The sequence below is a fragment of the Barbatula barbatula genome, assembly GCF_947034865.1.
Source record: "Barbatula barbatula genome assembly, chromosome: 20".
In the NCBI taxonomy this organism is placed as follows: Eukaryota; Metazoa; Chordata; class Actinopteri; order Cypriniformes; family Nemacheilidae; genus Barbatula; species Barbatula barbatula.
The window spans coordinates 7,825,741-7,852,236 of record NC_136783.1 but is presented as its reverse complement, the minus strand read 5'-3'; the positions used below and the strand labels follow the sequence as shown (position 1 = coordinate 7,852,236).

Genomic DNA, 26,496 nt, shown 5'->3' with positions numbered 1-26,496 from the left:
CATCATCACATCAGAATTTATTGTTTATCAATGTTTTTGTATACAGCTGGAGATCTCAAATTTTGAAAATCAAACATTGAAACACCTGATGCTCGACAATTATCAAATGTAAACTTCAAGAGACAACAAAACTCATCAACATGAACCTTTTTCCAAAACAGAGCAATTCTAAACATCCGAAAACAGACACACCCAAACTGAAGCTCCGGAATCACCAGTACATCACAACATATAAAACTCACAGAATTATTCAAAAGAACGTTGTTTGTTAAAAAGAGAAAATGTCCGTGAATTACATTTGTTTTGGGTGTGTTGAGGTTACAACAATTGATTCAGAGTGGAAGGTACAGTTCGTCTAAAATCTATAGTCGATCCGTGATATTCCGGGCCATATCAGCACTTATGTGGAGATTCTTTGGACACCCCTCCCCCTAATTATATATATCGATATATTTCTTCTCAAAATAAAGTTAATTATTCACACAAAGAGAGATTAGGATAAATAGGTTAGGATTGTCTTTGTCCTTCACCCCTAGAGGAAACGGTCAAGAGGTTGACATTACACAATTTAAAGGAAAACAAATGCACAGAATGCGACATGGCATTCTTGCGTAGGAGCAATTTCCTATTTTGTTTGAAACTAAGCAAGTAAAAAACTCAAAAGCACTCACATAAAGAAGGGCTATTCAGATAAAAAAAGAAAGTTAAAAAGACTATATTATACTTATTGCATCTGCAATTTAAAGTAAAATAAAAAACCAGAGTCAGTGTGCCAAGGCAAATATTTTGTATTTCCATTATATAAAGATGAATATATCTCTTTAACCAGAGGTAGAAGTGTTTTTCCTGAGAAGACGACAAATAAACCTAAGTAAACAACGTAAAACCGAAGTTTCATTGCTGTCAATGTACTGAAAGTGAATTACTTAACTTTTAGTGTGACGTTAAGTTCAACAGAGTGAAAAAACATTATCAAAGCATATGCTATGCAATAAAAGCTAAACGTTTTATTGTACAGCAATTTTGGTTGTCCTTGCAATAAACCTGACTAAAGTAGCATGCTACATTACTATTATTTTGGGGAAAAATTGCATACATTAAGGCATTCCTCAAAGCAAAAACTGAACCCTCTCGTGGACACCTTTCCCGTCTTACTCGGCGTGGTAACAGTATTTTCTTAAAATAAAAAGACAACGGCATCTTTGATCAAAACACACTGCTTAAAGTCCATTAACATTACGATCATCAATCATTGAGAGTATTCTAAAGAGAGATAAAACGGAAGAAATGATTTAAGAACGTGCATTTAAGAGAAAGGATCACAATGTTTTACAAACGCATAAATCACGGCTAATACATGGAGGAGTTAAAATTCACAATTCAAGTGTTACCTAAGAAATCCCGTTCTACATGACAGCTCAGTAGATTTGATTCACGTGACACAAATAGTGATCGATTTTTAGCAGATATATGTGTTTTTGAGGTAGAGAGATTCTGGCTGTACTAACTTTGAGGCATAATGTTGAGGTGTGCTGATGTATAAATCTGCATTTCAATTTGCACTACAAAAATACTGTAGAAACAGTAACAAACGACTCCTGGACTGTTTCCAGTGCGGATGAGAAGGGATTCAAGGAGTTAAACTTCAAGTTCAGAAACACTAAAACCGCAGAAATATGTTTTGCATCAAAGTAAGGCCCAACTTAAAATTGCCAGATTCATATTCAACTTCATATCAGTCACCCCACCGAACAGGCATTTTTTATCTTGCATACAGTGTAATGCTAGAGAAGCTTGACATGGTTTCTTTACGACTACATTTTGACAGATAAAACACCCTAGTCTATCGAAAACAACCCTGCAGGATGTGATGCAATATTATAGAGAAAGCCACATCCTCCTGAACTCTAACAGGAGAGGTTTTACTCTGCGATACACTGTTCAGAGAAACACCAATATCAAATCTATCATTCCCACACTCTTGCTGTACAAACATTGCGATAAGCTACAAAAGCTCTGGCGATTCAAAATGAAGCACTGCATCATTGGACCCCGCAATAAAATTCAGGACTAAAACATGTTAAGCGGAAAGACGCGCTGAAGCAGTTAGTGTAGAAATCGGAGGCAAGATGACCTGTGCAAGAAAATCTTCAAGTGGAGTCAAACTGTGATTATTGTCAGCCAAAACCACCGAGCGACACAAAATCTACCCTAATACAAGTAAAACACCCTGATCTCTTTTCACTTCTACTTTAGACCAACCATGGGCCAAAAAAAGCACGCAATCTACGGCGGTTTTCATTCTGACGCCACAGTTTGCCAGTAGTTGTGTAAAGCTGACCATAAGTTAGATGACCATCGGTCGCCGTCAGCACGTCTATAAACTGTGCTGAAGAAAAACCTTCACAAGGCACTGCAGATATACAAAGAATAACAACAACAAAAAACAGGTACAATAATATATTAATAATTCAGACCCTTAAGCAGTTTGCATCACACGTTATAACAATAATACTATTGTTACGGTTTTTCCTAAAGATGAAAAGCTCTCGTAATTCAGAGACTATTAAACCCTTTGAAGCTGAATCCTACGGCCGTTCCGTTTATGCCAGACAGTGTGCTCACAGAAAGAGAAATAAATTATTCACAGGTTTGCATATACATTATATATCATCATCTTTATAATAAACTCTGTCTTTCTTTTTCGATTTCTTTTGGCTGCTGAACAAAGGAGAGTGTAAATAAAAGACCTGAGCTAGTGTACTTCAAGTTGAGAACGGTTTATGTATTCCTGCATTGTTTCTATATATTTTTGGCATATCTTCTGTAGTAACTGAGTTTTTTTTGGCTTTGGTTTCGCGCTGAGAGGGAGAGTCTGAAGTGTTAAGGCGATTGGTTGTTTGAGGATGATGAGGTAGGCGTGTGAGGAACAGACTGAGAATAAGGTCTGCTGTTGACCGCGGAGGATTTGTTGGTTGCACCCAAAGAGGCCGGCACCGCGGCTTGGGCGAAAAGAACGCCTGAAATGAGGAAACGGAAAGAGATTGGTCACGAAGCTAAGCACTGCAGGTACAGATTGAATATACATAAATAATGACTCCTCACCGGTGTAGACGACTCCATTGAGCTCCACTGACATACTGATGCTGTTTAAACCATTTGTGGTCAGGTTTAGGGCGGAGTCTGGCTTGCTCTCTGTCAGATGAAAACACAACCAGTTAACCTTCATGAAAACTACTAGAAGTCCTTCACACTTTTCAAATGATTTATATTTATATATGAGTGTATTATAAACAGAGAAAGCTATATCTTGAATACACTTTTTTTACTTTATTGGTCATAAGCCTGAGAATAACCATGCTAAAAAGTGTTTGCCTTTGCCAGCTGTGTGCGTTTTTTGAGACGACTCAATTATATTTTTATTTGTTTTATGCTGTATAATAGCTGTTATTAATAAAAATTGAATACATTAAATATTAAAAGTAAGAAAATAATATTCAAATCAGCTACAAAAAATAAAAGACTCATTTCATTATAGTTTTGCCAAGCTCTTGAATAATACATTTTTGAATAATAAAAAATCTTAGTATGTTGTTTTGAAAAGCAAATATCTAAAACATTTTAAATTCAGATACATGTACCTGACAAGCAAAGTGACCTATAAAATTAAACTTTTAAAAATATGATCCTACTTTGTCAAAGAACATTTAAAAATGTAGTGCGCTTATGTTAAAAAAACTGCCAATGGAGTGAGAAAGAAAAACTCAAATTAAGTACTAATAAATAAAACAATTCTATTCAAACATGTATCAATTTACTCCAGATATTCTGGCATAAACTCAACTTCAAATATTTTTTTCAGAAAACGTTTAATTTTGTTTCAAGTAAACATATCTTGCATTAAGAATATTTCGATATTTGTGTTGTCAAATACAAATTATTGCTTACACCAGGTGGCGCCGGATCACCAAAAGTTCTCAACCAACTTTCACAGGTTATAAAACAACCAAAAAAGTACACATGCAGTGGCATGGGAATTTATTCAGCATTTGGTTAAGCTTCCGAGCAAGGCAAAACCTCACAATCTAACACCACCGACCAATAAAGGAAGTCACGCAGCGTGGACGTAGGGATTCCCCACACAGGACAACATCTCTACATGTCTCATCATCTCTAGAGGTTTAAACTGGGTCAACACCTTCAGTTTTCTAATGACAAATCTTTCACACCACAACTCTTAAGTTAATTCATCAATGCAATTCACACGCTGAAGATCCAATCAGTGCAAATGCTAAATGTTCTTTTCTCCCATTCACTAGAACAGTGCTGAGTAAGAACCGTACTAGAATTGATGTTGTGGGAAAGCAAGAATGGCGGTGACTCACTTAAGATGTAGTGAGTATCACCCGAGAAACACTGATCTGTAAATCCACATGCTAGTAATACGGTTGGCCTGTGGTTACATTTCACGCTTGTTCCTACCAAGAGACGCTACCAGTGAATGATAATGTGAGAAGGGGTTGACCGCACTGCACTAGAATACACAATGAGCCAATTTCATGACCTGAGGAACGCAAGTTGTATATTCCAGATTCATGTTTTCCCTGAAACATAAAACAGGTGCTTTTCGGCGTTTATGTGAAAGGACTAAACCACAACAAGAACGTCAATTATGAGGGAACTTTGTGACTTTGCCAGTAATCATTATACGAATATATCTATTTTTTCAGCACATAAATCAATTCAAACTAGTTTTTAATGCAGAAGTGGTGAAATAATATTTCAAGTGCTGAATGAGTGGCATCAAGTTTTAAAGTGTAAAAATCTGGCAATTAAAAATACAATTGCAGGTTATTTGACGTATTTAAGTTTGTTGGAGTCACAAATGACGTCAAGCAATATCAAACCCGACAGCTTAACTTATAAATAATTTCAAGCTTACTGCCAAAAATCAAGGTTATTGTGGTTTTGCTAAATATCCGGTTCTTTATATTTTGCCAAAAAAGTTATGGATTGATGCTTTTATTTCGCGATTGAAGTCATATATTGAGTATAGAAAGAATTAAACATGTTTCATATTTCATGTCTCAACATGGCAAAACACATCAGCCCATATATCTGTACCTTGATTGTTTATGCGGATGTTCATTGGGATCTGTGCCGTCATGGCCAGCAGGTTATGCTGCAAGGCTCTCTGCAGAAGCCGCTGGTGTTCTTCCAGCGGGAGGGCGATCTTCTTTTCTGGGGGTTCGCCGGATTCCAGCTTTTCGCGTAGTTGTTCCAGCGCAGCCATCTGTGCGATGGTGGCCGCCTGCGCAGCCGCAGCCTGGGCCGCTGCTACAGAGTGAGAAGCCAGAGACACAGGTATACGTTGGTGAATCCCATCATCCTCTACAGACAAAAAGAGAGAGAGATGAAAATTTTAAAATAAAGCAGAGTGTAGATCATAAGAGCAACGTTTCTTCTTCAAAGGTCTCACCCTTTTTCACTTTCTGTAGGGATGAGAGCAAGGCACCGTTGCTGGGCAGGCTGATGCCCTGTGGCATTGTGAGCTTGGGTGAGGAGAGCATTGTGGGCGTTCCATTGGGCGAGTAGGTAAAGAGGGAGCCGCCGAAGCCTTGCCTGCGTCCTTCGCGTCGGTTGCTGTCGATAGCTGCCTGCAGCTCGTTGGGGTTGCTGAGACCCCTCTTGTCACATTCATACGGGTAAAGATACTTCATGTATCTACAGAAGGGGCAAAAGAACAACAAATTATTTCCTTTTTTCAGTCTTGCACCTAAATTACCTCGCTTAAGCTCACAACAGTAAAGGCCCAAGCATCAACCCTTGTGGTACTCTTACTATTTTCCAGCCTCCACTACTCCTTTCACTACATAGTTTTTCAATTAAGGCATATGAACGCCAGATGCTCATATCTGGGTCCGGCTCTACACATGTGCACAGGTGTTTGTGGACGTACTGTGTTCTGAGAGTAAAGGCAGCACTGGTGATGGAGGTGGGTAGGTTCAGACCCTTCGTGATCTCCCTCCACAGCTTCTTATTTATGACCTCCACCAGCCCCCCCTTTTCTGTCACCAGCTGGTACAGCATGTAGAGGTCCAGCACCTGCTTGGCCATGATGGGAATCCGGTTCACCGGCGTCCCTGCAGGAAAACAAGTAACTAGGTTAGCCACCCCGCACGAAGGGTTCACTCAACAAAAGCATTTATTTGGTCAACAAAAGCAGTGATTCTATTGGGCCACATTTTATCAGGTTTTGGTTGTTTTTAGCAAACAAACGGAAGCTGGTGTACACAGGCATGTTTATAATAAAGGCCATACATTTATGTACAGTACAAGTGAGGCCTGTAACAGATGTCAGACAACGTTTTCTACAAGGCATACAAAGCAGGTCCAAGCACGTTTGGAGGACAACAGCTCCAAGGCCGAATCATGAAACATACATATGTTTACACTCCCATGTTAAACACACACACGTGTACACACAAGAACAAGAGCCCAGCTTTAACATGACACATACTACGGAAAATGCAACACCATTATATAAAAACACACTCTGAAAGATGAGCCAAGTGTTGATGTAAGTGTCAGGGGCGGAGTCTGGATGGGTCTGGATCATACAGCGCACTAAATTACATCATGGAGAGATATTTTAGAATGACAAATTGTGTATGCATACCTCTTTTTTGCATAAAGCTAAACAGATCGTCTAAGAACTCTTTCCTCTTTGGGCCATTATCCAGTTCATAGAGCTGCAAGTGGAAAAAAAACACAAACAGAGAAAATATGTTAATAGAGCACTAATGTAAGTGATTCAATCGTACTGAAAGATTGTACGTTTCATTTAGCTGATTTGCAACCTGCTTTGTATTACAATCTTTGTAGCATCTGTAAATAAACAAAAGAAAACAGCATGTGCATCAAAGTATTAAAGAGGAGTTTTTGTCTGAAATATATGGATGTAACCAAACCAGCTCACTATACAACTGACGAACGCCTCAAGGATCTTATTGACCACACGTGCCACATCTTAAGTCGGAAAGGTCAAGCTATTTAATCATGCACCGGAACACCAGTGACGGTATCCGAGCAACAACGAGCGATAACAGTCTCATTCTTTCTCACGGTAGCGTCTCACTTTCTTCCTCTGTTGCCGAGGTCTCATTAGCAGCACAGAGAGCTCTTGCAGTCGCCTGTGAGTGCAGCAGGTAGGGGGAGGGTTCCAGTGAGTCCAGTGGCAGCGCTGGAGGCCGGCAGAGGGTTAATTGCAGGATGTGTGCGTTTTTGAGACGTGCAAAGCTATAAATCTCTTAAATAACTGCCCTCTTCTCCCTGCATTTTCCACAACGTCTATCAGGGCCTCCCATCTTGTGTTTTACCCATTATTCCACTGTACGCATTTCAAATCAGCTGCCCAACAGAGTCGATTAGAGCCTCCAAGTCTTTGTAACAGTGTCTTGATGTAATGATGAAGATTAAACTATTCTGGTTTACATTCAGATAACTCGCATTGAATTGACAGGTGTCACAATATGCCAGTTTTGACAATACTTGTAATATTTATAACCATGATAATTGATATTGCATTAATATGACACGTATGGTAAAGAATTCAGAGGCAGTATCTAGGTAACACTTCAACGTAGTAAGTGGTGGTATTGCACCCATTTAATCCAGAGAAAAAGTTTGTGTTTACATAATATATATCTGTGTACTGTGCATACTCATTTTGTATTATAAACACAAATATACACGTACATGAATACATATTTAGGAAATATTTACATGTATTCATTTATATTTCCCAAAAAAACATTTTAATATATGCACGTGTGTTTATATAAATACACAATTAATATGCGGACATATATTATGTAAAAACACACTTTTATTCTGGATTTAAGACGTTTAATCGCGATTAATCATTTGACAGCCCTAGTAAATATATTCTTATATACTAAACAGAAAGACGTGTTTCAATTCATCGTCTTATTGTTTTACAGTGTTCTGTCTTTTTATTACCACGTTCGATTCAATCAGCAAGCTCACAACTAAACCTTATGAAAATTAATCGTAGTTAGAGTATATAGTAACCATAGTTTATTTGTTTTATTCGTAGTGAGACCATGGTAACCGCACATTTATAATAGCTTTACAGGAACAATCCTGGAAGCGTTACACTAGCAGTAAAAGTATGGTTATACTAATGGTACTCAATCCACCGATAAAACGTAGTCACTACAATCTTACTATATAATTATAATACTCTCTTTTTCGGCATGTTACTGTAGATTCAGCAGTGAAACGAATAGCAGTACAGAATGTATTAGACAATGTTAAATTAACACTAGTGTAAACATGGACACTAACCAGAAGCTTTTCATCACCCCATACTTAGAAATTAATTGAGTAATTCAACATTCCTGTATTGTGTTCCAGCTACATTAGTGGACAACTACATATTCAGGACTAACATTATAATTTAATCCCAGTATTGATTTAGTTTTTCTCTGAAAGAACTGGTTCTGAATAAGAACCGGTTCTTGATTTCCCAACCCTAGCATTACTGTCAAAGGGCAATCAAGTTTATTGTCAAAAATAAACAAATATAACAGGTTCCCCTGATGTCTGTTGACAGGTAGACACCAGCAAGCGTAATCATCAGACAGTGAGATCGGAAGCTAAAGAGGAACCAGTCGACTCCCAGGAGTCCCAGCTCGCAGCAATGGACAGCTGTAGACCCGAATTCTGTTTGCCCCAAATTCTGTTGATACGCCCCGAGCCCCCTCCCTTTATTGCCGTGGAAACACATCTGTTTATCTGTTTAAAGTGGGTGGAGGGGGAGCCATCAGACATTACACAGTCCCAACGATTCGGCTGGATGTTAATGTTTAACTTGTAATTCTAATGTAGCGTCAAACACAGATTTGATGTTTTAATGGTACGTTTACTGAGCAATTTCGACCAAATTTAAAGAAACGCGATGTTTAGGTTAGGTTTGTTTCTCTCTCTGCTTGGTAACAACTCGAGGTTTAATAAACACGGCACAAAACTATTTCATGCCTGAAAGTGAAGGAGCCCGCACACACCAGTCCAAACGCTTTTTCCAAGAATATGGGATTTACAAATAACTACAAACACAATATGTGTAATATAGCATGCACCAATGTCACAGAAATTCACGTTAAATGAAACAAAGTGAAAGCAATTCTTTTCTGGGCCATCTATATGGGATTATATAAATGTTGAACAGGATACCCATTGTTACGGATATCGAGACAGTGTTCCGATGACACGTGAGCTATAGGAACAGCAGCGCATCACACCTGCCAATCATCTCAAGAGGCAAACGACAATAGGGGGCCGGAAACGAGTGAGGTCGATTGAAAGGTGATAACCACGAAAACACGTTAGGAAGAGCACCTTATAGAGACGCCTGTTGAATCTACTTACTAATTTGAATTTGCGTTGAGAGCAGAAGGGACCTCTGGTTTCTGTAATACTGAGAGACACTGGGGGGGGGGCACACCCTCCTAACCAAACCACACCCTATCATAAACACCTGCAGGGAATGTAGAATGTATATAAGAAACCCAAACCCGAAACCTGAACGCTGACACGGTTATTCAAATTCTTTATTAAATACAACTCAAACTGAGAATTTCGAATGTGTTAATAGAAGGAGATTTCGTTCATGTTTGCTGCTATGTAAATTCATTCATTCACATTTATAAATGTAGCAGACACTTTTATCCAAAGCTAGATGTTTTATCAGTATGTGTTCTCTGGAGATCAAACCTATGACCTTTGTGCCGCAAACGCAACGCTCTACCAGTTGAGCAACAGGAACACAGAAGGAACAGAAATGTAACATTGGACATAATAAGAACTCACTATAAGGGATCAAAAATAGGTTAAATGGGGCCAAATCCATATCTACAGACACGGATATGGGTCAAAGATGAAAAGGGGTTTAAGCATAAAAACAATCGGTGTAATACTGCTTTAAATAGAAAAGTTTTTGGTTTAATTTAATTGCATTTTTGTTTAGCATAATAACTTTTTCCCTGATTTACAGAAGACGCCACTAAAATGTCATTCAGTGTAACAATCTTGTCAGGCATATTTACAACAAAAATCAATCCATGACATATTAAGAGACTTTTAACTTTCATCCCAAATGCTTATTAGTTGCAATTCTACTTTTTTAATTTGCCACTATCCTATGTTTTGCCCAAGATTTGTTTAACTAATTTTATCAGTAAAATAAAATTGAATATGCTCCCTTATTCTTTTATGTAGTTTAATATGTAGAATAAGTCAGAATAAGCATTTTGTGTGAATTTGTACATAAACATTATTTCAACAAAATTTGGACATTCTATCCTCCAAAAACTTAGATGCAAGTTAAATGTAAGTTAAATGTCTACTTTATGGACATACATTAATTGTGTACATTTCTTTTGATGGGGACATCCTAACGTCTTGGACCCATATACAAAACCTGAACTGAGATCTGGACAATAAAAGCAACCAACCAGAACACCCCCAAACCGTATAGCAACACACTTAAAACACTCAGAAGACCTTAACAACCACACTTCACTGCTCGGGCATGCAGCCACAACCCCCAGCATCATGATAGTGGTGTTTGCCAATGCAAAACTCAACATCTGTTCAGGAAATGTAAAAATCGAGTTAAATCATACATTTAATTTATGTGATTTTTTATTTACATGAAAGTACGACAGCACGCAATGCTAGATATCTCACAGAAGGTCAGACATTCAAGGCCATTAGGCATTTGTTTTCTTTTGATGACTTTGTAGGGAAGCAAATTAGCTAGTTTGTTTACCCCAACATGAAACATTTGATCATAAAGCTCCAGCTGAGACTCATGATTCATAGAAATCTTAAAATAAACTAACACCGTTTAAAGGTTTTTAACGGTTGTATTTTTACGTTAAATAGTTAAACTCGAATTGAATGTTCTGTTCAATATTATATTTGATTTCATGATAAAATATTGTTCAAATTTACAGCTTTTGAAAGGTATGATGTGCTTTTACAGTAAAATATTGTTAATTTAAAATACAAGTCGATGAAGATGTAATACTTTTCCATTTTTGATATTTAGATACAGGACAGGTTATTATATCACTTGTGATTTGATGGCCCTAGATGTTCTTCCCCATCATGGACTTCCCTATAAATCCCTGTGTGACTTCACTTAAATGACATTTCACTTAAATAACTATGTTTCTTCTTATGTTTGTTAACCGGTTATGTATATAAGGGTGTTTGTAAACCGGTTACGTATATTAGTGTGTTTTATGTCCCATTTTGTTTTTTGCGACACATTCTTTCTACCCTCATGGTGATTTGTGTTTGTGTCAATGACACTGTGCGCAAGCCCTATACAAGTATTAGCAACAATAAATGGAAAGTGATCTTGCAATGTACTTTGGTTTATCATGTGGTCCATTTATCCACCTTTATTATGGTCTTTAAGTGTGTGTTACAAGGTACAGAGCAGATTTATATCATTATGTAGTTTATATTGTTATATATTGCAGCAAATACAAGGTTCCGTCATGAAACTATAGAGCTATTCAACCATTAATGGTCGCATCCAGAATAAAGGTTTGTGAACATGATATATGTCTGTGCACAGTGCATAAGAATTCTGTATTTATAAACACATAATTTACATGCATGCGAATATGTAAACATTTATTCGTTTTTATATTTTTCCTTAACATATACATGCAAATATTTCCTAAATAAATACATGTATTTGTATGGTGTATATGTATGTTAATAAATACAAAAATAAATATGCAAAGTGCACAGACAAATATTATGAAAACACAAACTTTCAAGCCGGATGCGATTAATCACAATTACACACACACACAATACCACAGCTTTTAAACCACAGTTTTATTCTACTATTATATACCCGAACTACACATTTTTCTTCCTTATGGTGAAAACCAACATACTCTGCCCAGACATCGAGCTATTTATGTAACACAATTAACTTTAAATGTGAGACACTTCCTCTGACAGAGAGAGGAGCAGAAGGGAGCGGCTGTCTGCTCTGTATCACATTACGTTTGCTATTGTAACGGCTTCAGTCATATGTCGCACCCTAAACCCCTCGAGCTTCCTGTTGCTCTAGGCCTGTCCACCTTCATCAATTAGATAAAAGGACGAAAGTCTGACCTCCGACCCCCGCTCACGACCCTCCCCCCGTTATCTCACTATGGGGCCCTGTAAGTTTGAAAGCAATGTAAAGCATCGAGAACTGAGAAATGAGAACGCTCTTCTCTGTGGACGTGTACGGCCTAGCCCAAGCACTTTAGTTATCCTTGTTTACATTCCTGTGCGTCTCGAGATGTCTGGCTCGATGTCTACAGCACACCGCTGGACATCAGCCTCCTGGACAACATCCAGCAACAACCTACTCCACATAACAGCAATTGCAATCTAAATCGTGCTGGCATCTCCTTGTTCAGACACAACCGCCTATGGGAGATCAGTCTGTCTAAAGCGAAAAAAAGATACATGATATCACGTCTACATAAATATGATGGAACGTGTTTGCGCTGACTGTTGCGGTATTAACCACTGTCTACGTCATTTGATGACTCTGCTTTTTGAGACGGAAGTAAACGAAACAGCTGACAGAAAATAGGCTATCATGAAAGCAAATCTGTGAAGCAAGCGAATGAGCCACTGATACGTTATACATCAGAAGTCCGGAAAACTTTGCGTAAACAAAAGTGAACTCATGTTCACTCAATTGCTTGTATTTGAAATCACTGAATTTCTCAAAAATGTCTCTCAGAAATGTGGGCGCTTGACACGTCTGTGAAATTAATTTTAAATAAAAAAACTCCTCCATTTTTCTGATGTCTGGACGGAGTATATATCTGAAGATGTCACATCCGCAAAACTTAAACTGCCCTCCTGCAGATCTCATTTCGTAGCAGACATCTTAAAAACCCCGAAGCACCTGGAAGCCTCACAAGGGAGTTTTGCATGGAGACAAAAATCAGTCGCATCAGGCTCTCTCTAAATCCAGCATTTGCCTACAACTCATTTGCAAAAGGATGCATTTAACCCTACAAAACAGAATCAAATCACACCCAACGGAGTAAAACCACAAACTTGGGCGGCTACAGAAAGCGGCATAAACCCCTTCTTATTGCGCAAATGATAAGAACGTGTCATAAATGATACCACTGAATCCATCTGAAGCACACTTTATGGCAGGCGCAGATAGTTCTGGCCGCGTAACGAATTAATATCTGCATCAAACGTAATCGAGAAAGGAACTTTGCATTTTTTTCTGGCTGTTTTCCATTTGTTTTGTCAGGGCCAGATGTCATTGTCCTTGACGTGTCGTGTAATGCCAGGGGTCCGAAACACTTGCAAATTGACCAAATCTTTTCATGACTTCATTTCTGAGTAGTGAATGAAACATCAGCATGATAACCGGTCATTGTGAAAACAAATCTGTGAATTAAGCAAATGAGGCTACTAATGTGTTTTACATCATGGGGTCGGAAAACTATTTGTTAAACAAAGATGGAACCTGGAGAAGCAAAAAAACTGCACCTACGACAACAAAACTACACAAAAACGACGTATAGAATTGAAAATTAAAATTATAAATGCTGTTCGAGAATATTTCTTTTATTGTAAAATGCAATTATTGACTGTAAATGTAAAGCTTTTAAAATGATCTGTTTTAGGTACAGAAAACTAAATTCCGAATGCTTTACTTCACAATGTACAGCTGAAAACAGCCGGCTGAAAAAATCCCAGCTACTTATAAATGTATAAGAAGATAAATTACTGACCAATCATCATTTCAGCGCTGTACCTTTAATGGTCACTCCCCCTTCCCATTTCCTACACCCCCTCCCCCTATCTGCTGTGTGCAAATCAATGTTTAATGTTAAAACCACTAAATGGCAACTGACTTTAAAGGGTGTGATGAATTTTTTAAGAGCTCTTTTCTTTACTGTCCATCTGGGCTCCATTTGCCCTGCTGCTCCCGTTTACAGCCGAGACATCAAAGGACACTTCTGCTTCTCTTTTGCTTCAGGAACTTTGCGTCCGCGGAAGGAGCGTGTAACGTTTTACAGAGCTGCGAAAGCAGAAATAGCTTTTTCCCTTCATATAATCACGACATGAGCATACATTGAGGGTTAACTAGTGGTGCATATGGTGAGTTATATAAAAAACTGAAGAACTGAAAGCGAGACGTCTAGTTGGTAAAGAGATGTATGAAAAGGTTAGCACTAGTCCCTTAAAAAACTAGCTTAAGTGCAACAAAATCAATCGGATAAGTAATATTAGAAATTAAACATTTGCTATGATGATAAAAGAATGAACAGTTAACAAATCAACATTTTGCGTGTTTTCAAGCGCTACAGATGTAGATGGGGTCCAAAATGCTTTGTTATCCATTGCCTCAAAACATATTCGGAGTTATGCAAACACTTCGGTGAGGACCGATATGTCCCGAACAACTGTAAATGACTGCTTATTCATTGCATCAATGGACCAGAAACCACAGAGACATTTCTCAAAATATTTATTTTGTGATGCAGTCGTGTAACAGGTCTACTTTGCATTTTTTACTCTCCCTCGAGATGGTCCACCTCTGTATAAATGTCTTTGTTCTGATGAACAGGGAGATAGATATTTGGAAGAATGCTTGTAACAGATCTTGGCCACCATTGACTACCATATAAAAATGAGAACGGTTTGCTTTCCTACATTCTTCAAAATATCTTCTTTTGTGTTCAAAAGAACAAAGAAATGTATCAAGCTATTTCGTCTTACTGTGTCTGATCAGCAGGCACCGATCAACTTCCTCTAATCCAGATGTACTAAACAGAGAATATGTGGTTGGATTTTAATTCAAGCACGTTTGAAAGAAACCGTGTTACTGACTGTTGATAAAGCACAAAATACTGCACACGTGAAACATTGAGCAACACCGTGATGAAACCAGATACCATCCCTTGAAAATCCTGCACAAGTGGACGCACGCAGAAGACGTGTTGGAGACACATGTTTGTATAAACAGAGCCCCAACTGTAGACTGTTAACAGTTGCCAGCAAGCGGCTTGGCAGGTTTATACAGGACGTTCAGTATATATGCTGTGTGCATTTATCTGCATTATCCAGATGCGTTCAACGTGACTTGAATCGATCAAACCGTCCCTCCATTTTATTTTATTGTGTACAGAGCATTGCAAAAACTAAACGGTTTAGGAAATACCATAACAAATGGCTGTTTAATGAAAGAGCGACAAAACAATACACAAAAGGTCTGATTACAATCTAAAGTCAGTTAACAGGAAAAGGAAGTTACATCAAACCACTGGGTACATAAACACACATATATAACACTATACAGGGATTTCAAAACGCCTACGGAGGGATGTTGTACTGAGTGAATTTAAAGTACTGTCAAACGTCAGCAGCATCAATACAGTTCATCCTTCCATTGTATGAACACAAAACCACTCGGCATTTTCTCAACATATCTTCTTTTCAAATTACAGATGTCTTGTTTTGGGGCGATCTCTGCCTTGAATGCATTATATAAAATGTATGCTATAAAAATTGTGCCAGACATATACATTTGTACACATTAATTTGCATGTGTAAGTATTTTCACCATAGTAGCAAATAGTCAAGCACTGTTCATTTGTACATTTACATTTAGCTTTGTATCTTTCGCTTTAATCACTTGACAGCCCTAGTTAAAAGAAAACCGCGATTAAATCGCATCCAGAATAAAGGTTAGCGTTAACATAATATATCTGTTTACTGTGCATATTAATTTTGTATTTATAAACACAAAAACTTACATGTATGTACATACATAAGAAAAACGTTTAAATGTCATTTTATTGACCATTTCTGTGTTTATAAATGAAAAGTATTGTTGCAAAATGAGAACTCTGCCTTTTATTGTGCATTTCTATTACTATAAATCAAACTGCAGTTGGTTTGTTTTGATTTAAACCATAATAACTAAAAAAATACAGCTAACCTACACAAACACATGTTAACATAATTTAAAAAAAAACATGATTTCTGAAAAATAACTATCTCATTTTGGAACCAAACTCTTCAAATACAAAATGTATATGCACAGTACACATATATTATGTAAATACATACTTTCTGGGAGCGATTATTCGGCTGTCGGCCCTACTTTTAGACACTGAATGTATTGAAGAAGTAATTTAATATCCACTCGAAATTGTCTGTATCGTGACCGAACGAAACACTGAAACAACAATGTGGCTATCTGCGTTTACCCCTCAGTAAACGCAGACCCCAGGTATAAAGACGGGATATTTGCATAGGCACAGAACCCAGCCGACTCTCAAGAATCATTTGACTAACCTCATTTTCAAAAGACTGCATTGAGTCCTTCATAAAGAAAATGGCAAATCAAATCAAGCCGGTGAATTCAATCCAAATACTTGGCAGCCAACGGACAACGGAAATAATCCTTTCCTTAATCCATTTCCTTACTGTGCAAATGATTACGGCATGTCATCTTTGATACTAGGAAATAAATCTGTTTCTTTATTCGGTTTAACTTCATGGCGGCCACAGATAGCTGTTAGAGGCATTTGGCAGCGTGCCTTAATGCACGATTAATTAATATCTCCATTAAACAGAAGATAAACATTCATTTTCCCGAACCACATGGAAAACAGCAAGAACACTGTCAGGTTTAATCATTAATTTGTTGCTTTGTGTTTAATGTGACTTTTCAATGGAGATACGAGTTTCATTCGTGAAAGTAGATCAGACTTTGGAGCCGTGACGCTCTATAAAGACTTTGGCATTATTTTTCTGCCAGGGTGCAGATTATCACTTTCCTTCAGGCACATTCCTCGGCGCCCCCACCCACCTGCCCGAAATAAACCAGCGGGGCTTAACCCTTTCCACCGTTGTGCTCGCTCTCTCCACGATACTAAAGTTTCTGAACAAACAAGTGTGATGTTGCAACAAGTAAATCAAGCATTTGTACGATAAATAAAAAACCAAAGGGTGTAGTTTTGGCGTTCTTATTGTCAAGAGTGGGGAGGGGGGGTAAAGTATACATTGTACAACCATTCCAATGCTTCGGTGGGATTGCGCAATATTATCTCGACTGCACGTCTGGATTATGTAACCGCCCTCAACACTCTGGCGACAGCTTGATATGAAGATACAGCTTCAAACTGAACATGCAAACCCCTTTCACACTTCTGTTAATCAACAGTTGAAAACACCTGCAAACACTTCCCACGACACATCACGCGTTCAGTGTGCGCCGGTCACATGAACGTGACCCTGATCATTGTTCTCAAGTACAAATTGTCCAGATCGAACAAGATTTCAAGCAGCAACATAGCAAGACATTGAAACAGAAAGCCTTTGTTTTTCGCTGCTTGCTCCATAAATTACTTTTTTATATCAGAACATATTCACCAGATGTTGAATAAAATGAAGATATTGTAAAGAACGTACAGAGCATTCTTGGGGAGTGGAGCTTTAAAGCTCAGTGAAAGTGACGAAACAGGTTTAAAGATTAAGCTGTCAAAGAATAAGGCTTCAATATCATGTTAGTAGTGATCTTTAATAAGTTTGCCATCACAACTAACAAACGTATTACATTTATTAACTTCTAAAGACAATCCATAAAGCCAGTGGGCAAAGTCATATCAGCAATTTTGTTTATGATGAACATCACAGATATCCAAAGACAGGATTTTCCTTAACTTACTTTTTAATAATGTACATTATTAAAGGTAAATCTCCCTTAGGGAACAAATTATTCACTGTAAATACTTAAACTCAATTTTACATTTTCTCATTTACATGATAGAGCGACAAGTGGACTCTTGTAATGTTTTTTTGTTTTGTGTTACACAGAGCGATCGATCTGTTTGAAATTTACTTCACAAAAAAAACAGTTATTGACTAATTTACATAAATCAACAAGTTAATACACCACAATGTTTCTTCACATTTACTTGGATTCGCAAAGGCTCTTTGATAACTCATAATGGTGTTTTACATGGATGGTATGTTGTAAAGGCTTGGGCTATGATCAGCTTACTTTTGGAAGGATTTCATTCTGACTAAAATAAGACAAGACTATTATTATGAAAAATGAATCAAGCAGCTTATTTTAAAACAATGTTCAATGAATCAACTAGGACAAACGAAGGAACATTTTGTTCGAAAATGTGTTAAAGGTGCAATTTGTTTTTTGCTAAATAATTAACAAGTATGTAACATGGAAAAGAGGAAACATATGTTTCCTTAAACCTCTGTAAACTTAGTAGTATTTCAGTACGGAGTTTCAAACAGACATGGCAATAGAAGCAAATGTTACAGACTGTAGCTTTAAACACACTTAACTAAATTAACATGACATCATCCATCTAAATTGTGTTGAACCAACATAAGTAATTAGATATAAACGAAAAACTAAATTCTGAGCAAAAACTTTCAGTTATGCTGCTAATATATTAAATGTTTTGGTAGAAATACACCTACAAAATGTTTAGCCAAGAACTAAAGAGGCTAGAAGCAAGGTTCAAGATCTTAATGCACCAGACGCACCACTATGAAATAGCGTTAATAGTTTCAGGTTTCCTGGGAAATGTTTTTTTGCTTTAGTTTTTGCCCTGCAGTAAAATGAACCACACAAAAACAGTTAGCGGAGTATGTAGATGACCATATGAGTCAGCGTCATGACAGCTGCTTCAAAGCCAGGATCCTCATTGGCTCGTTTTGATGATAAATCTCATCTAAGACTCATATAAGGGAACATTCCTTTACTGTACAACTGTGACAAATCACAATACATGCCGTACAGAATTCTCCATTGTTATCAAACATTTCCCTTCTGGCATTATACAGAAATAACTAGTTATGATGCCTTTTACCCACTTCATTTAAGTCACAAGTATGTAACATCACAACAAGCCACAGCCTGCACTTTAGTGGGCTAGTCTATAGCTATTTGAAAGATCATGTACGTTAGGAATGTGACCATTCATATTCGTTACAGATTTAACAAATGGTTAGAGCAACGGCTACGGTTTTATAATGGGAGAATCGACTCGTAAATCAACACCAGAATGCCGTTTAACCTCTGACATTTCTTTGCATTTTCGTTTATAACAAACCCTGTTTATTTTGCATACCATTAGTTGTGAATAACCATTTGACAGCCCCAGACACAAGTTAATCTGGCTTTCTTAAAACTTGTTTTAGTTCTTCAGTCGAGCAGAACATCCTACTAGAAAGCACAGTACAGCAACTCTGTGACCTCCATCAATTAAATGGCTGTCGAGATTGCATCTTAAAATAAATGCTTGACACTTTATCATGTTGCATCTGTTAGTAACATGATGTTACAGAGCTTTGAGTAAATCTGAACCTCATGTCTCTATGTTATACATCAATCATTTCTACGGTTCTGCTTTCATAACCTTAAAGTATCGGAGAGATCAGTGTGCAGAGCTTGGACTGACTATTAGACTGACTATTAAATACTGTAAATAAACATTTACTTCAATTATAACATGGGAATGTTTATTTTTCAAAAAGCTACAGCTCTCTATAGGTGCTGCATACAGGAACTATCTTTTAATAATCTAACATCATGACGACAGTCGACAGGACCACCTATGGGAGGCTACAATTACCCAGAATGCCTACCTGTCTGAACTGCTCCTCATAGGTCCAGTCTGCGTGGTCCTGCCCATGGGACGAATGAGCGGAGTGAACCAACGCACGTGCTTCGCTTTCGGAGCCGGGCCTGGCCTTCAGCATTTGGGGGTGTAGATGGCGTTGGGGTAACAGGAGGATGCCTCGGCCGGGGGTGACGACCTCACGACCATGTGGCAGCCCTTCGTCACCCAGATCGTCGTCGTAGTCTTCCTCCATCTCACCCTCAAAATCATCTTCGTCCCATTTTTGTTTTCTGCAAACAGACGATGGAATGTTACTGAGAGGACAATGATGACAGAGGCAGTTATGAATATGTTTTGTAAAAAATGTGTTAACTAATTTGCATGTGACCACCCACGTACATTTGCTCCTCCTCCTCAGAGCCCATCATATTATTGTATTGCTCCTCTTCGTCATCATCATCATCCTCTCCTCCGCTGCTGCGATCAGACATGGGGCTTTCGGCCCTTTGAAGTCCCGCCGCTACCGCGCGCATGGCCGCTAAGGCTGCAATCTGAGCTTGCTCTGCTTCAGAGGTGGGGTTTATTTTCAGCTCCTCCCCCGAAGGGGCAGGGTTGTGTGACTGCCCTGCCTGTTCCATCAGCAGCTTGGCTCTCTGCTGTCTGTGCAGGTTCTCCATCACCGCCTGCAGCTTCATTGCCTGGGAAACAGGATTCGCTAGGATTCGGTTCCCTTCACTTCCCCCCACTGTTTAAGACAGGATTGACAAACTTGACAAACTTGATTCAGAGAGGCGGGGCTTATCGCAGCAAGGGTTGGTCTTTCACTCTACTGACAACACCAGACACCAGAGGGGGAGGACGACCCCCACGCAGGGTCTACCTGAAAGAGAAAGAAAAATATTTGAGATCACAGGACTTGATAACAGGATAAATTTAATGAGAATCTGTCAGCAATGAAATTCCAACTAAGTGCACTGAAGTATTAGAGAAGATAGTGTGTTGTTTTATTAAGACATCAGAGATGAGTCAGGGAGAAATTGTGAAACTAGTCTAATACCACTCTATGTGAAACATAATAGCTAAACAATAATTAATTAAAATATATTAACATTCATGTTTATTGCCTTTATTCATCATGCATTTGTAATGATGTTTTAAATATATCGCCAAGGAGTATAAGTGTCATAATAATAACTGTTACAGACTTTAGACCAATAACGCTTCTTAAGATTGATTACAATGTGATAAAACGGTGATAATGTTCAACAGAAATTGCCATCTTAATGTTTAAAAAATAGCTTTTGAGACAACTAAAAGTAGAACTCAAAGCCAATAAAATAGCAATGAGATATGGCCCAAACTACTGCCCAACCGGAGCTGCAAAGAAAAAAGAAGGATCTTCTTGTTGATCCGAAATAAAAAGCAAACTAGATTGAAAATGGCTCTACAGCAAATAATCCACAATCATAATCCGACTATGACTAATAAAGCAGAGTCTTGTGATCGGCCTCCTTTCATTTTAATTTTATTTTCTACCACTAAAGTTTCTTGCAAAACCACCACAGAAAATAAAAATGTTCACCACTCTCTTCTTTAACCCCATATTGCTCGACTCTCCCTCCCCATCACATCATATCTATCTACATCATTAAGGCCTGTGGCAGTAAAGCAGCAAATAAAATGTTTTGTCGCTCAGCATGATGTGTGCAGACATGGAGACTGCAATTTATGGGTTAACCCTCCTAGATGGAGAGCAATACGACGATTGTGAAGTCTGAGCAAACACGGAGGAGATAAAGGGAACTAAGGGTCTAATTCCACACTGATAATGAGTCTCACACCGTCCAACATCCAGATTCATCACAGGGGTCCTAAACATACACACATTTACACCGCACGTTCCATCAAACCAGCCAAAAAATGGTTAGCAATATCTATTATTCACTCACAGCCGGCTTAAACCTGATGCATCACGATCGAGGTGTAGAAGAGAATGAAGAATGATTGTTCTTTTGATATGTGACAGAGCGAGAAAAAATTCCCATTGCACATGTCTTCGCAGATTAATACAGGCTTCATCCTGTACTAAACATACGTTACCAGCTACTGAAACAGAGATGTTCTGGTCTGGTGACATTTTTCCGTCTAGCTTTGAGAGGTCATGAGTTAATAAAACATCAGATGTGCGACCTGCCATTTTGGATTTGATCAAACGAAACCAACACCTTGTTTGGTAATATCATATCACCAGCATGTCAAAGACTCTCTGGTGTCTATTAATAACACGAATCAAACTGGTTACGACAGTTAAGATGTCCCTTTTAAATAATGTAACAAAGACGTCTTTTCTAACTATAGTTTTTTGTAGCGTCTTGATTGATTAAAGTTCAGGTTATTAACCTCCGTTTCCAAGGTGCAAATTGGGGCTGGGTTAATTCTGATCAGATTCACAAGCTCTCGTCTCTATTCGAGTCAATGATTATAGATTTAATACACATCCTATAGATATTTCTAAAAAAGATCAGTAAATTCCACATTACAATGGTAAATAAAATAAATAAAAATCGGCCACAAACCTGTAAATTAAACTTTAAATAGACTTAAATTGAAACAGAGCAGGTTATTTTACATAGATGATACAGTATAACAAACAAAATATCACAAAATTTGCTGTGAAGAGGAGCTGCAATCATATGAACGGCTGCCTTTCATGTGAAGGTGATGTTAAAGCGTTCAAATGGCGCGAATAAGTGTTTTCTGTGTCTTTGATAAGATGCCCATGCATGTATTAGACACGTAAAATTGCAAAAATTAAAGTGTCGGAACAGAAGGTGCTTTCTATCCTAAAGTGAATGCTCACCCAGACCTCCCTGAAACACCTTGTGTAACCACACCCCCACAAATATACGTCAGTTCGTGGTATGATTCGACTGAGACTGCCCAAATGCATACGCCAGTAAGGTGGACCGTACCTGTCAGAACAATTACCATATTTGGAACATCAGGTTAGCAGTATTCGACCAATCACTACGCACCGGTTAACTGGCCAATCACAGCACACAGAAATTTGCGCGTTTTAGAGAGGCGGAGCAAAGAGGAGATACAAACATGCACGGTGTGTGGAAAATAATATTTTTTTAACCTTAAATTCTGTATTCACATTTTTCACATGTTTAAGTTATGTCATATGACCATTAGGTTGCACACCACACTAGGGGCGAAATTGACAAAAAAATATATATATAGAACGACAAGAAGGCGATATTTTGCTTCCTATTGTCTTATGCTGTATCAGCTACATCTTACATGTTACCAGGACAGTCATTGTTGATATTATTAATAGAGAATCCTGTCATCCTTCACTCATTCTCATGTCAACCTTTCTGACTATTACTTGTGAAGAACTCAGATATTATGAAGACCATGTTTACCAAACAACACTGAACCCCTCTGACTTCCATTTTATGGGTAAAAGGCTGTTGATCCATTTTTCAAAATATCTTACATTTACATTTATTCATTTGGCAGAGGCTTTTATCCAAAGCGACTTACAAGTAGTTTTTTTTTTTTACAGTGGCACATTACTGCAGAGCAATCAGGGGTAAGGTGACTTGCTCAAGGGCACTTCAGTCATGACCTGCTGGCACTGAGATTAGAACCTGCAACCTTCTGATCACAACGCTCTAACCCCCAGGCCACAACTGACCATTATTTTATCTTATTTTAATAGGATAATAGATTTTGCACATCGTTTAAACAAGATTTACGTTCTTATCGTACACAATATATCTTGCACATCCCTACGACACATACATCATTTGATGTCTATGGTTTAAAATGCATGTAAAATTGCCTTTTCTAAAACAGTTATCATATGCTTTTCACAACAGATCTTTAAAAGACATCTTACAGACGTACCGGTCTATCAGAGATTTCCAGTGAATCAAATTGTGAAAGTTGTAGTTGGACTGGAGGAATAACGTTACATATGTTGACAGCAGGAGATCCTGATGTTAATCTCAACCTGAGTTTCAGAGAACTCAAGGAAAGCTTTCGGGGAAGACGAACCTCATCATCATATCAGTGCGGTTCCCATGACTATGGCGTGTATAAAGGTGTAAACGTGGGCCTCCACATACATGATGTTTCCTTCCTCACAGAAGCAAGACAAAAAAAGTGCACACGTAATTTAGCAAATGGAGCTGACCTACCATCGTCTTGAGGACATCGAGTGTTATTGAGCTAAACTGACGCAATGAAAAAACAGATGCTTAGTTCTACACTTATAAAAGTTGACTGAAATATTGGGATTCGATTCGATCTAATGCCACCATAAAAACTGAAGCCTATTAATAAAAGCAACAGATTTGATGTGAGATTTACAATAGTGAAATAAACAGCTTGAGGTCTTCACTTCTAAGAACAGGATGTGATGTCACAGGCCTGTACCTTCAATTTACAGCATCAAAGGCAGCGATAGGATGCAAGCAAAGCGCTTGTTCTAGTTCACACTGTAAAGACACAAGCGGTGGAAGTCTTAAACACATGCCACAAACAAGCTTTCATCCTGCTGCGGGGGATCGAGGGGGTATTTGGTATTCTGGAGAGAGAGTGTAACACTAGAGCTATTGAACCCCTGAACAGCAGAACGTTTCTTTATTCAGTAACCGACCATCTTTCTAGGTTAAATGGCCTGATACAGCCTAAATCTGATAACAAAAATTCGGATTAATTACTTTTACGTGGCCCGTCTTTTTACTTTACTCAGAAACTTTCTGTCGGTGTCTTAAATCTTCAATAATAAATGTCCAACCAAATAAATATATTAAGGAAAACCACACTACATCATTGTTTTGGAATTAAAGAATAATAAGCTGCATTTAAGACAAAAATTAATTTGATCTTCCCAAAACACTATGTTTGGAAATACTATATTTTAACTATTGGTTCAATTTGTCTTGTTGGAAACAGAAGGTCAAATTGTATCACACTAGAACTGGGATTGCATTATGCCAGTGCAGCATGCTCTTTTGTATACAACAGATTTTTTGTAAATGTAGTTGGCTTCCAGTTATTTCTAAATGCACAAAGAAATTTGCATACTATAGTTTATCTCCTGGGGCCACTCTTATAGAAACAACACATGCTGTGAGCCAGACAACCAGGCTCTAAACTACACATTACTGTACATTTTGTTCTTTATCTGCATTTTTTAAATAACTATAGTAGGCAGGGGTGTGTCGAGATCTTGCAAGAACAATATCTTCACGTAATTGGCACGATGGAGTGCTGGGCTCGAAATATCTTCCATTTTAGTCGTATATGCTCCTTAAGTATAACCTTTGTGCCCTCAAAAACTATTTGGGAGAATTTGTGCACGTTTTGTTGTGGTGCGATCTGTTTTCATTACTGTACATAACACGCTAATAACTGCGCAAGGTATGTGTCCGGTGTTCAGTCGCTTTATGCTACCCATCGTATTTTTCTACCCTCATGTTGTGGGAGGGGAAACTTAGGGGGTCAGTCCTGTTTTGTATGGCGGAAGCAAAATCCGAGGGGGTAGCATAAATCAGGGACCGGCCTGACCATTCATAGACAACGTGATTTTCCATCCCGTGGTGGTACTTTCGAGACGTTTTTCTGGACGGACAGGTTTGGACGTTCTCTCGCATCTGCAGCGCATAATCACTAGTGTTTACGGCAGTTTTCACTACCAGTAGCACTTTGGGAGCGCGCAACACGCGGCTAATCTACCACAAGTAGATAAATTGCAAGTTCACATTACGTTATTTTAAACACATTCACAAGCAAACCTCTTCAAAAACGAAATCACATTGCTCGTATGTAAGAGACACAGGTAAGAATTAAACATGATGTGTTTATGTAGTTTCAACTGTTTTCTCTGAAGGCTATGAGGGTTCAGTCAGTGGAGGAAGGAGGATTGACAGTGTGATATGACCATCTGCTAACATCAAATTGTTTTAATTCTACAATGTCTTTTTAGGTTAAAAATAGGATTTCAATCCTGTTTTTCTATGAGACGCATGTTTCAGACCCTATATGTTCTTTAGCCTTATTGGATTTAGTTATTGTTATAGTAAGCTCCACCATAGAGGGGTAAACGTCTGTCCCCACCAAAAAGCCTATAAAATGTAATCGCTCGGTCTGCAGCTGCATTTTGAATTGTCATTTATGTTCCAGAATCTTCATGTGACTGCTGTTATTGTTCTTTAACTCTTCATGACCTCGGTTCACAATGGCACTCACAGTGTCAAAAAAACATGCTGACCATTTTCAGCCTTTTCTACAAAACATCAAGCCCCTCGCCGTTCACCGAAACTGAAGTACAACCAAAACCTGTTGTCAACAAGCGCTAAACTGATTAAAAAAACTGAATATAAAAACTGGCCAAACAAGTTGGTTGATAGTTTTTTGTAGGACATGGATGTGGTGAGTGGTGGGTATGCGGTAACATTGTGTTGCACCCTTTGAAGAATCCAGTCTTTGCAGTCGATGACAGTTGTCTTAATGCATGTCCCACAAAAGATTGCGCATGACTGATGTTGTAATTCAGCAATCAGGTTTGCTTATTTTGTTTGCTCGTAGCTATCAGGGCAAACTGCCAAGGTTATTATAGCTTGGGTAACAGCAGAATGCTTTGTTAACCAATAGCCAACCATGGATCTGTGGCTCCCGGCCACGGCTTCCGATCATGCACGCTTTTTAATGGCTGTAATCTCAAATAAACAGCATG

The 26,496-nt window shown here is 38.2% G+C and overlaps 1 protein-coding gene across 2 annotated transcripts in view; it reads right to left on the bottom strand.

Moving 5' to 3' along the window:
- Window positions 1-26,496, bottom strand: part of arid3a (AT-rich interactive domain 3A) — a 31,037-nt gene continuing 4,541 nt past the window's right edge. The window contains exons 2-10 of one of the 2 annotated variants that reach the window (XM_079483002.1): window positions 20,521-20,622; window positions 20,142-20,440; window positions 19,768-20,032; window positions 6,680-6,752; window positions 5,960-6,143; window positions 5,480-5,724; window positions 5,125-5,391; window positions 3,106-3,195; window positions 1-3,020 (exon numbers count right to left, since the gene is read on the bottom strand). In XM_079483002.1, coding sequence (XP_079339128.1) covers window positions 2,884-3,020; window positions 3,106-3,195; window positions 5,125-5,391; window positions 5,480-5,724; window positions 5,960-6,143; window positions 6,680-6,752; window positions 19,768-20,032; window positions 20,142-20,437 — 1,557 coding nt within the window. In that variant the 5' untranslated portion in view covers window positions 20,438-20,440; window positions 20,521-20,622 and the 3' untranslated portion in view covers window positions 1-2,883. Of the gene's footprint in view, window positions 3,021-3,105; window positions 3,196-5,124; window positions 5,392-5,479; window positions 5,725-5,959; window positions 6,144-6,679; window positions 6,753-19,767; window positions 20,033-20,141; window positions 20,623-26,496 lie in introns of both variants that reach the window. The other variant, XM_079483001.1, reaches the window with a different exon arrangement.